This window comes from Arvicanthis niloticus, chromosome 1 (assembly GCF_011762505.2).
Source record: "Arvicanthis niloticus isolate mArvNil1 chromosome 1, mArvNil1.pat.X, whole genome shotgun sequence".
Classification (NCBI taxonomy): Eukaryota; Metazoa; Chordata; class Mammalia; order Rodentia; family Muridae; genus Arvicanthis; species Arvicanthis niloticus.
The window spans coordinates 86,908,877-86,922,679 of NC_047658.1; the positions used below are offsets into that span (position 1 = coordinate 86,908,877).

A 13,803-nucleotide genomic window follows, 5' to 3' on the forward strand; every position below is an offset into this window, starting at 1 on the left:
GATGACTTCCTGCCATCCTTCATGAATACTGATCTCTCAGCTTCCTGGGTGACCTGCCTCTCTTCTCCTTTGGATGAAGGCCACATCATTTACTTTTGGGAGGAAGGTCCCCCTCTTCTCAGGTGCTCCAATGTCTTCTTCCTCCTTTTCTCCCTCACTTATTCCTGTCTCCTATATAGCCTAACCTACAGAGGCGCTCCATTGATCTCACACACACCAAGTTATTTTATACTCTACTTTTTGTGACCAAATTTCTCAAGGGATGTATCTACTCTTTCAATTTCTCACCAGTGTGCTTTCTGAAAGCACACCAACTCTACTGAAATTTCTTCACAGCATCAAAGACATGCATGCTGCCAATTTCATCTTACTCCTTGGACAGTGTTCTGTCCATTCTTGGTTTTGAAAGAGACTTGGATCTCTTGAAATAATCTTTTAACTTGCCAACACAGGCATGGCATTTTATGTGAACTGTTTTGACAACTGTTGCTTACCAAGTGTTTTTCTTTAGTCAGACTGTTTTTGCTTTTATTTTTTACTTTTACTAAAAATAAATTTTTCATACAGTATATTCTGATTATGGTTCCCCTTGATTATGGTTCCCCCTCCCTTACTCCTCCTAATTCCTCCAACCTCCTCTCCCATCTGAATCCACAGTTTCTGTCTGAAATATGGAATAATAATAAAATAAAAACAAACAAAACAGAATATGAAAAAACAGACAAATAAGAGAAGAAAAGAAAAAAGCTTAAGAAACACATGTCTATGCAGAGACACACACATTCACACATTCAGGAATTTTGTAAAAATCTGAAACAAGAAACCATAATAAATATGTAAAGGACCTGTAAGGTAGGAAAAACAAAACAAACCTCCCTGACAAAGAACTTCCAAAGATGACACTGAGTTCATTGTATGTTGGCCACCTACTGCTGTGCATGGAACCTACCATTAAGAGTGGTTTATTTTCCCAGTAAGACTCCATTTGAGAAAACTAATTTCTTATTTGCAAGTGGCTATCAGTTAGGGGTCACTTCTGGGTTAGGAATCAGAGTATTCATCCACTTCTTTCAACTCTAGAGCCCCATCTGGTGCAAGCCCATGCAGGCTCTGTGCATGCTACCACCATCTCTGTGAGTTCATATGTGTTCCCTCCCTGTTTGACTTGAAGGCCTTAATTTTTGGATGTCCTCCATCCCTTCTGGCTCTTACACTCTGACTCCTCTTCTGTAGGGTTTCATGAGTCCTGAAGAAAGGGATTTAATGGAGACATCCTTTTTAGAGCTGAGTGTTCCAAGGTATCTCACTCTCTGGATACTGTCTGGCTGTGGGACTTCGTATTTGTTTCTATCTACTGAAGAGGATGCTTCTCTGATGATGGATGAACAAGGCACTGATCTATAAATGTGGCGGAATGTTGCTAGGAGCTCTTTTGTTGCTATATTCTTTTAGCAGAACAGTTACATGTAGTTTTCCCCTATGTCCCTGACCTATCTGGTCTCAGGTTCTCACCCACCTAAGCACTGTTAGGTATGGGTTTGATCTCATGGAGTGGGCCTTAACTCATCAGTAGTGGTTGGTTACCCTATAAGCTCTGTGCCATTATTACACCAGCATATCTTGTAGGCAGGGCACTCTTATAGATCAAAGGGCTTATGGCTGGCTTAGTGTTTACGTTTCTCCTTTGGTGGAGTGCAGAGTATCTTCTAGGACCACGAATACCATTATGGACCTCCATAGAGGTAGAGACTTTATGTGGGCACCAACTCGAACTTCTCTGTGTTCAGTGAGTTGTGTAGGTGTTGTCTTCAGCAGTGGGGCCTTGCTGTCAGTTTGTGGAGAGACATCAAACGTCTTGCCAATAGCCTGGATTGTTTGGGAGTTTCCATGGAACTCTTTTGGCCAACAACCTGATTAGATGTAACTCATTTCTCATACTGAAACCTTCATTTTGGTGATGAGCGATGCCTGGTATGTACACTTACATTATCTCAGTAAAATAGGAGAGCTGACTGAAGTTCAGAGAAATCGAGTAACACCTTCAAGGTTACATACCTAGCTAGTACTAGCTAACTGCAAACTGAAGCCCAATTTTATTCAGACATATCCCTTAGTCAATTGTATTTCTTGAAGGGTAAAGCGTATTCCATGCTTAGCCATTGAAGAGTCTTCTATTGACAAGTGGTTCCATCTTTTTTAGTAAGGAAGAGTTAAGAGAATGGGTTTTTTTGAGAAGCTGATCAGAAGAAGTTCAAATGATAAGTGGATACATTTGGGAGGATCAGAAACTTAGCTGAGAGAAGCCCTTCCCAACAGAGTGGTATCTCTACCCCATCTTTCTGTTACTTCCCTTCTTCCCATTTCTGAGGCTCCAGGTGCACCTGTGGAACATGTACACTGAAGCCTTGTTCTCCATGTCACTGCTTGTATGGGCTCTGTTCCACATGAGTTAGTTTCAGCAGCCCCATGGAACCCTCCTCTGACAGGAAGCCACATGGTTATGAGGTGAAGGCAGGTGAGTCTTGCATCGTGTCCTGAATACTAAAACCCAACCCCATAGAGGCATCTGGCTCCAGTGAGTTCCAGGGCCTCAGGCTGTTCCCTGCTTCATCTAGATGTGAGCAAGTCATGTATGGGGGATTGAGAGTAGAAATTACTTCTGGGGTCTAAAAATACAAATAGCCTGTGCCTTGTGGAAAGCACAGAGGTAGGTCCATGGGGAATTGGAGGAGCACAGTTCCTACAAAAATACCCCTTGCTTCTTAGAACTTAGAGTAATCCAATAGAGTGAATCAGAAAAAGTGTGAATATGAAGCATTGAATAATAACACCTCCCAAATATACCCACTTCCTAATCCCTTGGACCCACAGCTATTGCTTTGCAGAGTGAAAAGTACTATACAGGTGTGATTGAGTCGAGGAGAGATGGACAAAGTGGAAGGGTCCTAAAGGTTGGATACAAGCATAACAGTGCTTATAGGATGAATGCAGAGGGAATGTGAGGATGGAGCATAAGGTCATAGTGATCCCAGGACCAAACCCAAGCCAAGGAATGCTGGCAGCCCCCTGGGAGGCTGCGAGGCAAAGGTTTCTTCTAGAATGCAGCAACCCTGATGATCCTTGACTTTTAACCCAACATAAAAAAAAATCAAGACAGGTTTTAACCAGGCAGCTCAAAATGGGCTTTAAATCATAGTCCCTCTGCATCTGTCTCCTAAACACCAGAATTACAGGTGTGTACCAAATCTAACCCATAAAATTAATGTCAGATTTCTGGCCTCTCAAAGTATGTGAGAATAAATCCATGTTGTTTTAAGCCATTAAGTCTGTGTTAGAAACAATCAATGCAGAGACCAGCATGGACCTGGAACAATGTCTTTACCTCTTCCTTTGGGGATGACCCATGAGATCATGTCTCTTAGAGAGAAAGGGTGCTGCCTGATTATTCCATTTGATCCAAGGATGTTTATTGAGCATCTACAATGTACCATGCAGGACACACAACAGTCACTAAGAAGACAGTATCTGTATTCACGGGGCTGGCCACAGTGGTGGCAGGAGCAGGCATTGTGTGATCACTTGGTGAAATAGCAAAATGCTTTCAAATATTATCCTCTTGGAGAGCCTCTTAGAAATGGCTACATTGGGCTGGAGAGATGGCTCAGCAGTTAAGAGCACTGACTGCTCTTCCAAAGGTCCTGAGTTCAATTCCCAGCAACCAAATGGTGGCTCACAACCATCTGTATTGAGACCTGATGCCCTCTTATGAGGTGTCTGAAGACAGCTAGCTACAATGTACTTGTATAAATAAAAAAAAATAAATAATATTAAAAAAAAAGAAATGGCTACATTTGAGACTTAAATGAAGAAAGCAGAGATGAGTGAAGATGGGGGCGGGGTAAGTATCCTGAAGGCATGCATTTGGGTAGAGGTAACAAACCCATGAAGAGAAAGTGTTATGTTCAAAGAATATTCAAGAAGTGTGACTGGTATGTGGAAACTGGGAGACCTGGGGAGATAGAGATCTATAATGCTAGGCTTCTCAAGACTTTGCCCAGGCGGTGGTGGCGCACACCTTTAATCTCAGCACTTGGGAGGCAGAGGCAGGTGAATTTCTGAGTTCAAGACCAGCCTGGTCTACAGAGTGAGTTCCAGGACAGCCATGGCTCCCCCTGCAACCCTGGCTGAATTCCAGACCAAGTGGCTTTTCCAGTTGGAACCAGTCAGGAAAAAAGAGGAGATGAGCAAAGAAGATCAAAGACACTCATAAGGCTTTATTGTCTAGTCCCCCAACCCACCCATCCAACCACTCAGTATATGGCATTGTCAGAGTAGATTCCCTCAGAAATTGATGTCAGGACCTGGATTGAGAGAAGCTAAAGTTCTTCTTTGACTTCCAGTTTTCTCTCTGGTTTTGGCTGTTCCTTTGGCAGAGCCTTCTCCTCCTCCTTCTCAGTAGTTTCCTTCCTTCTCTCTGGCTCTTCCTGCTTGCTTATACTGCCCGGCGCAGGAGACTCTTTGGCTGGCTTGTCTTGTTTGGTTGTGTCCTCTATCTTGAGCAGAGGCTTCTCAGGCAACTTCTCTATGAGCTGTATCTCTGGTTCAGCTAACACCTCCTCCTCTTCTACTTCATTTTGCTCAATGTATGATAGCTGGTAAAAAAAATGTGGGAACAAGAGAGGGAAGGGAAGGCGGAATATAAGGAAGTATGTGTGAACATTGTAGTGAAAACCAGTAATTCTGTCCTGGGTCAGCCCGGAAAGAATCATTTGTGGCTTATGTTTCCTCAAGGATAAAGATGATAACGTGCCCAACTATGGTTTTGACCCTTTTGACAGAATGCACACTTCTTATATGACAGGTGTGGCTGCCCAGTCCCTAACTCTAGGACAGATCAGGTGACTTTGGCTTAGTTAATGAGAGCCCTCTCTAGCATGTATATTACAACTACTGAGAAATGGATCTTTTCTTTCTAAACTGGGAGGAGGTAAGTTTGGAGCCATGGGGGTAACATTTCCTATCTATGGAGAAGTGACTGCTTGAGAAAACTCCCAAGACAGAAGAAACAAGGAAGACAGAAAGCAGATATGGCCATCTGGGTCAAGACGTGCCAATGTCCTACTAGGTAAAGGGGATAAACACCCATTGCTGTTGAAGCAGACAAGGGGGAGTCTTTGATATTAGCAACAGAAAGCATTCTAACTGATTTAAATGGCACTTTCTAGAAGGTGGTGTGGTTAGGAGGAAGGGGAGACTGTGGTCACATCCATCAGGACAGCGACTCCAGAGGGAAGACTCCTTCCTACCAAGACATTTGATCACCGTCTCAGGAAAGTGACAAGCGGGCCAGCTGTTTTGAAGTCTGTATGTCACTTGAGAGTCTGTTATCAGATGACTGCCATTTCTACTTCCTTGTCACAAGTTCCCATAAAATAACCACTCAGAGTGGGTGGTTGTCCAGGGCAGCCTCAAAGCCATCTCCAGAGAGAATGAGGTAATAGATGGAGCCATGGCATAGTTTTTAGATGGGCTTCCTGGTAGTTGTGTGGGCGAGAGAAAACCCAGCCTGTAGATGTGTGCCTTACCTCCTCTTCTTCCTCAATTCTAACCTTGACATGGCTTTCCAGGAAGTCACAAAAGCCCTTCATGGTGTGCTCTCCTTTATACATGACAGCCTAAGAAGACAGTAGAGCAGGATTAAGATGGGAGCTTCTTCTTGTAAATTGCTCATAGAGGATTACAAAACTAAACCCAGGAACAAATTCCTAGCAACCTGGACCTACCAAAGGATGCCTTAACCTCTGTGAGCTTTCTTTTCCATGGCTCTGAAATAAGGATGAAACCTCTCTCATCAGAGGACATGAGGAATGGGGCATCTATGAACTACAAAGCCATACTTTACAGGTCTAACCCCTGGCTGGATTACTTACTCATGTGACCTCTTTACTGAACTTCTGTGGCTCAGTTTTCTCATATGGCATTAACTCCAAGAGCTTCCCCACAATGTTGTTGGATTACATGAGCTAATATAGGAAATGTGCTTAAAGCAGTGCTTGGCTTATGTAAGTCCCACATGCATTTGCTCTTATGAGTAGCTGGTATTAGTAGCATTCAGCAAGCATTCATAATAGCTCCTTTTCCTTTGTGGGTCTTTAAAGGGGGATTTTTAATCATATAACTTAAGATTGGTGGCTCTTAGCCCCATCCTGTCAATCTAACCTCATTTTCTCCAGCTTCTTTACAAGCGCCTTCTGCACTGGGATGCTATCACATGCACTCACGATGCTCTGGTCATCCTGCCCATCTTATCACTTATGTTATATATCCTACCTATAGAATTCACAACCCCTCCTTGAACCAAATTTAAATCTCCACTATTCTCCAGAGTCCCAAGTCTGCATGAAGACTTTAGCCATATCTATCCTCCAGATTTTTCTCCCCTTTGCATACATAGATGGACCTAGGTCATTATGACTTTTCTCCCCTCAGTCTCTCATCTCTGGAACAAGGACCTTGACTCATGCCTCTTTGATTGATATCCTTTTCCAGCTACCAAGGTCCCACAGAGAGTGTGTTCCACCAGCCCTGGTGATAGTTGAACAAGACCTAGGATTTCCAAGTGTAAAGAGGATTGTTGATGTCCGGCATACACTCTTTTATCCAGTAGCATTCCACCCCAATATTCCTGTACAGATGTCCTTTATTCTCTGTAGTCTGAACTACAGAGAGCTCAGCCTCAATATTAGAAGTGACTCTGTCCAATCAAAACATCCATATCCAGTTGACATGGTGATTGGTCAACAATAAGCAATGGACTCAAGTTGTACACAATTACAAGTCTTAGAACTTGTGTGGAATATGCTGGAAAATATTCCACACCCGAATATGAGAACATACTAGGGACTACTAGGCTGAGCTGCAGAGAAGTTGTGTTCCTGGTAATGATCTAGCATTTTCAACTATGTGGTCTCAAGGCTTCTCACCTCTTGCGAGTCAGTAGGGAAAAGCCTGAAGAATGGGTACTGTTCTGGGTTTGCCAGCTGAATGTCATTTGCTGTGATGTCGATCTTGGCGATGGTGACGGTGGAGTGGTTTTGATATTTTATGCCCAGCTCTTCCAGCAGTGGTAATAGCACCCTGCACTTCTCAGACCACGGTGCATCTGGAAAAGAAGGGTGTTGCTCAGCTCCTGCTGTCCAGGATTCTGAAAGCTGGTGTTGTACAGCAGCAGTATTGTCTTCCTACCATGTGTCTGCTCAGCAGGCTACACCATAGATTATTTTTATATCTCAAGATATGATCACTATTAATTAAATCAGAATAAAAATTAAGCCTAGTCCCCTTTCTCCTAGACACTAACATTTTCCATGCACTAATATGGTCTTTAAAAGAAAACAAAAACTTTCCTTTTAGAATAGTGTTCCACTGCAGCTGAAGAGAAAACCAAGGAAAATATCTATGCCATTGTTATGTTCAAGGGAAAATGGTGTGTTTATAACACAGAGGCTAAGCTACCTGCCCAAGGTCATCCAGAAAACTAAGCAAAGGGAATAGGATATGAAGACAGGTCACTTGGGATTGATTGTACTGCAAACATGGCATAGTATAAAGTTACATAACATATATTATTATGTAACAATCGAACATGCCTTTCAGTCCCTTGGAAGAGAATATGCCCAGGAAGCTAAACAGGTATGTCTTAAAATTGTGACAACTACCCTTGGCAGGGGACACTGGCCTTTCTTGTGGAAAGTTCCTTGAGCTTTGAGTGGCCCAGACAGCTGGCCCTTTGGAAAGAAACCAGAACGGAGATCCAAAACAGGGAAAGCCAGACCTCACTGGTTTGCCCTTATCTGAAGTTCAGAACTCAGAAGTTTCACTCTGTGGGAGGAATGGCCTCAGAGGCCCTGACATTGTACTTTTGCAAGCTCATCTATCCATTTATCAACCAAGCACCCCTGGTGACCAAACCTCCTGCCTGCAGCACCCAGACACCCCCTGGAGCCCTGATAGGTCCTGGCTAGGAACATGGAGGACTATAATGGCTGAAACCCCAGGGTGCAATCCAACGGCCCTGCTTCTAAGAAAATGAAGCTGCCTTTCATCAGAAGGAAATGAGTGTTCTCAGAACTCTGTGTGTCACAGAAGTAGCCAATGGCGTCCCCAGCTCAGTGATAACAGGGAGCAGAGACTATGACTCAGCTGTACAGCTCTCAGACGCTCTGTCAGCTGGCAAGTGTCTGCTTCATTGAGGTTGTGAAAGGGTGTATGATGGACTCAGCACAGGGATGCCTTTACTTTAGCTCTTAGTACTTACTGTGTGACCTTGACCTGTATCATGGAGAAAGTCAATGTGCCTCCCTCACTGCCTTGCTACACCCAAGCCTAGCCTGGTGCAGAAGCTCACCAAATGTAACCTTTGCCTGTGTGAAGTAGCTTTGGAGTCACCTTCTGAAGTGTCTTATGATAAGAAGGCTCTAGTTTGGGGAGGCTGATATATAAACCAAAGATGATGGGTAATGACCATAGTCCTTAGTCGGCAGTGGAGATAATGATGGAGTAACAGCAGTCATTATTTGGAGCGCTTGCAACATGTCATATACTATACAAAATCCTTAACATGAAACATTTGTGCCCCTACCTCACAGGAACAGTGGATGAATCGGATAAGGGGAATTATGGGTGATAGTATGCATGTAAGTGCTGGAGCCAGACTGAAAATGGTCAAATCCAGTTTCTAGCACTTACAGAGTGATACTGAGAATCTTTTTTGGCTGAGTTTCTGTTGAGTGATCCATACAGGGAAGCACAGCAGTAGCTACTTTCAAGAGGATTTGGTAGGTAATTAATTGACATAGATAATACAGTGACTCAAGCCTGAGTCCTAACATACTGTTGCATCCAATAGAGCCATGTTAGCCAGCCATATTACTACTGTCACACACTGTCACGGGTCTGGATTAGGTGGAAAGCATTCATACATGGGAAAAATTAATTTGGGGCATCAAATTGCCCATGGATGCTGGCATCCTGATCTAATCTTTTTGAGAGTCAGGAGATAACCTTCAGCATGGTTTTAGAGATTATGGGCTTAGAGACTGCACTGCCCAAGAATTCAGAAACAATACTTGAAAAGTATTGGAGCCTTTAGGCTTTCATTGTCTCTATGGAGATACTTACAGAACATCACAAACACGTCCTTTTCCTTATCAAAGACAACCACATTGAAGTTTTTCCCCACGAGCTTCTTAACTGGCCCTTGGTCCCAATATTTTGGAATCTCTTCACTGGATTTGTGTTTCTAGGAAGCAAATTCAAGAAGTCTAACACTCCCCACTACAGAAAAGAACAAGCAAATGGGGATCCCCACCTCCACCATAAACAATGAAAGGCTTGGAAAGACAAACTCTTGAAAGGATTTGTAATGCAGAGATAGTCACAAACCCAATGATAGTTCTGCACTGTCCAGAGCCGCCTGAGGTCAGGGTCAGGGTGCTGAGGGCAAGTCAGAGCTCTGGGCTGTAATTTATCCACACACAGTTCTTGGGATTTTTCAGATGACAGTGGGACTCATGTCATTAGCTTCTCAACTAGAATGCTCAAAAACAATGATCGTCCTCATTACTATGAGAGTCAAGACCGAGGCGTTTCTGTGCTGGTGTTCCCCAAGTTCATCACTACTTTCCTTCTTGGCTTTCTTCAGCTACACTGATCATCAGTTGCCCCAGAGCCTGAGCCACTTTTGACTGGTACCCTCTACCCACTGCCTGAAAGCCTTCTCCAAGTTCTACCCTCCTATCCAGTTAACTCAAATTTATCCTTCAAGATGTTCTTCAGAGACATGCTTTGGATTTCCCAAATTATATGAGGTCCTGTTACTATAAGTTCTTAGAAATGTTCCCTTGTGCTACTTTCAGAATTAATATTTGCTTCCTTTTCTCTAATTTTCTGCCATACTCGGTAGAATGCCATAAAGGACTTCTCTTCTTCTCTCATCAAGTGCCTGCATATAGAAAGACCTCGGTAAAGAATTTGCAAATGGATGATGAAAATAATAAATTCAGCAGCTGTTTTGGCTTAAAGAAAGTTTTAGAAATCTTAGAATTTGTTTTTCTATACTATCACTGACTCTTGGGTATCTCTTGAGTCTATACCTTCTTTTTTTCCATTTCCCTGTGACTACCCTAGTCTAGCTAGCCCGTGTTTCTCACATAGATTCCCTCTGAATCTCCTTCAAAACCTCACTATGCCTTTCTTTCCTATAAGACTCTATTTTTATCATGGAGATCTGGTTTCTCCTGGTATATGGAATGCCAAATCTTTAATATGCTTATGAAGTCCTTGTTGTCTGGCTTCTGTCAAACTCTTTAGCCTTCTCCTTAGTAGTGCTGTCGTCCCTCCCCTGCCTCATAGCATCTGGAAATGACTTGAAGGTGCTTTCACTGGAAGCATAAAGGTGATGAGAAATTGGACATAGAAGATGAGCTATGATGAAAACAATAAAGAATTAGAAATAGGCAGATCAAACAGAAATCACTGGTCAGGTGGGGGATCTGTGTTCCAGGAGCACAAGAGAACATGTTGGCTTTTGCATGTAACTGGAGGGAAGATAGAGTCTAGGGAGGGTGAATCAGGCATATTGTAGATGTGATAATGGGATGTAGGGCTGCATCTACAATTAAGACTTCTCTTCCCTTGTTGGTACATGGCTAGAAGGCTGAGCTGAGACAGAAGGTAGGAATGGGACTGAAAGAGAAATTGACCTAAAATTAAAGAGGTAAAAACTTTAGAGAGATTTATACAGAGATGCTGACATTTCTTAGTAGAGAGAGGTTTTGTTGGTGTGTCCACAAGATCTGTCAGTATCATGGTGAAGTTGCCTTTTCCCCAAAATTATTACAGAAGTAGAATTAAACTTAAGTGGGCTCAGCAGGAGTTGGACTTTTGTCTAGAGGTATATATACCTTCTATACCTTCAAGATATAGAAAAAATGGAACATAGAGAGGATGAAGAAGTTATCAGAGTTAAGGGAAAAGATATAGAATTCAAGTTCATGGAGAATGATATCCTAGAGACTTAAATAGGATCTAAAGATGAAAGGTCATGGGAGGGGCAAGGCTCTTTAGCAGTGTGGTCAGTGGTGAAGTGAATTAAGAGGAGAAGCAGCTTTAAATGAGGCCTTTGGAGGAACTTCGAGCTCAGGATTATGAGCCTAAGAGTAGGTGGATGAGATGGTGTGAACTTGCCCATTCATAGAGAACATAGATAAGTCAGATGTTTGTGTCTAGGAAAGATGGTAAGGCAGGTAGCCTTCCCTGAGAAGCCTGCATCATCAGAGAAAGGGAGATGGTCAGAGGATAGCAAAGCAGAATGGAAGTGGTGTGATTGACGCCAAAGGCACAGAAGGCAAAGATTATTGGGTTTTAGATAATAGAAGGAGAAATGGTTTGGAAGCATCAGGAAGGACACCAGCTTTTCCATCTGACCTCATGATTATGTAAGTCAGAGAAGAGCTTCCCCCTGAGAAGGCTGCAGAGGAAGCAGGGTCCCCATGGAAATAAACAGAAGGGAATAGAGCAGCCAGAGGTAAGCTCCCCATAGATGTTGAATTATCTGAAGACTCTCCACATACTCCTGTCATCCAAAACATGTTTGGAGGATTCTCTGTTTACTCACAAAGATGTTTCAGTCTGTAAAATAAACACTATGACATCAGCAAGAGTGCTTATAGTTAAGTTTCTGAACCTACCTCTTCCAGCAACGTGGACTATGCCTCTCCAGCCCACACACATTAAAGGTCTCTGAAGCTCTGGGGCTAACTCTTGGCTGCTAGTTGTTCTGTCTCCTTCGCTCCTAACCCTAGGTCAAAGGGATCTTCTGAGAAGAGGTTGTAAGGATGTTCTCTTTTAGATGACAAGTCAGCTCTAGAACAGCTGACCTTCTCCTGGGAATTTTTTTTATGACTGAAGAATTGGCAGCATATCTCCAGCTTCAGAAGAAGCCGCAAGCTGCAGTGATTCATGGGGGAAAACGAAGAGTCTGTGTCATGTTGAACCTTGGGATGGTCTCTGTTCTGTCTCTTCCTATAGATGTACAAACCCAGTAGAACTGTAAGGAGGCACTCAGGGTCTAGTCATGCCTTACCTGAGAGCAGGCCTTACCTTGGCAGTTTTGCTGAGGAAGCTGTTGCAGAATTTCTTGAGGCTTTCAAAGGTTATGTCATCTGTGGGCATTTTATACCTGACATCAGAGCTTAAGTTCAGGATTTGAACAGATGGGACATTGACTTTTGAGATCTGGAAGTACTCAAAGACGCGTTTGTTTTTAGGTTCATCCGCATTCACAAGGACGAAAAGAATCTGCCAAATCAAGCAAAACTTCTTGAGGTTCTGAACCCCTCAGATCAAAGGAAGAGAACCACTGAGAAGCTAGGAACCAATGAAACTCAAATAATAGGTATTAAGGAGCACCTCTAGGCAGGCCCACCCATATACCAGGAGCAGACAGGCAGCCTCCTCAGCCTAGCTTTTATGCAGCGCCTAATCCACAACTTCAGAGAACAAGCAAGTCCTGAGCATTCATACTCATTCCATGTCTTGTTTTCTCATCTGTAAAATGCTGATCTTAATCGTACTTGCTTTAGAGGGTTATTTTAAGAATGTGCAAAGGCCTGGTTTAGTGAATGGCAAGTAGAAGAATGTTTCTCACATTCAAAATTCAAAATTACTCTATGAAGAAAACCCATAACCCATTTATTCATTCATTCATTCACACAATAAATGTTCATAGAGTACCAAGTACATATTAAACAGTTCACGGACACTTGTGCTACATGGGGAAGACAGAATCTCTGCTCCCTGGATCTTACATCCTAGTGAAGGACACAGATAAGAAACACATTCAGTTAATGACAAGTGAGGGTTAGAAAGCACACAGAGTGGTGGGGCAGAGAAGCCATGCAGATGAGGTGAGACACAGGCTCAGAGAAGTGAGTGCGCCAGGAGAAAAATCCATTTCAGCAAACAGAACAGGGAACGGCAGTCCATCAAGTAGAAATGCAATGCAAAGGAAAGAAAGCTCTAGTATCAAAAAGAACATAGAAATTAGAATGTTCTGGAAAGGAAAGGCAAGTAAGACACCAGCACTATGATGGAGAGCATCGCAGGGGATGAAATCAGACACTGTGAAAGTGAAAGTGGAGATCGGAATTCCAGAAAGAAGCTTGGGTCTGATTTGATGAGAATAAAGATGGTATCATGTCAGAGAGTGTTGAGGTGGAAATTCGCAAATAATTAGTTGCAAAGAATAAGCAAGAATGGATCTAAGAAGACAAATTAGAAGCTTCTCTAGACATCTGTCATTCATTCATCCAAAGGTTGCCCACAAGAGACAATGCACAGGTCTTGTGTATTCTATGAAAGCTATAAAACAAACAAACAAACAAAAAACAAACCAAAACAAAAAAAACCAACAAAACAGAACAGACTGTTAAATTATTTTTGAACACATCCAATGAGTACCAGTTATTTTTATGCCCCGGATACTATGGTGGGCATAAGGTGGTAAGGTTTAGCGGGACAATATTACTCAAACCCTTTATCTGTAGCTCAGAAATGACATTTTGGGATGCTCTCTGATTGTAGCAACGAGAATTTAGAACTCCATCTCCTGATCTATTCCAAAATAAATTCCAGCTACGTTAAAGGATTAAGGTCAAAAAATGAGGAAATACTATTGAGGGCCAGCAAGATAGCTCAGCAGGTAAAGAAGTCTGCTGCCAAACCTGGCAACTGGAGTTCAAT

General features: G+C 42.8%; 1 protein-coding gene across 3 annotated transcripts in view; it reads right to left on the reverse strand.

The window, feature by feature from the left end:
* Nucleotides 1-4,249: 4,249 nt before the first annotated feature.
* Pdilt (protein disulfide isomerase like, testis expressed) overlaps nucleotides 4,250-13,803 on the reverse strand; it is a 29,742-nt gene continuing 20,188 nt past the window's right edge. For all 3 annotated transcript variants that reach the window (XM_034484091.2, XM_076941742.1, XM_076941739.1), the window contains 5 exons: nucleotides 12,163-12,360; nucleotides 9,181-9,301; nucleotides 6,984-7,162; nucleotides 5,586-5,675; nucleotides 4,250-4,652 (listed from right to left, as the gene is read on the reverse strand). In XM_034484091.2, the coding sequence (XP_034339982.1) occupies nucleotides 4,377-4,652; nucleotides 5,586-5,675; nucleotides 6,984-7,162; nucleotides 9,181-9,301; nucleotides 12,163-12,360 (864 nt within the window). In that variant the 3' untranslated portion in view covers nucleotides 4,250-4,376. The remainder of the gene's footprint in view (nucleotides 4,653-5,585; nucleotides 5,676-6,983; nucleotides 7,163-9,180; nucleotides 9,302-12,162; nucleotides 12,361-13,803) is intronic.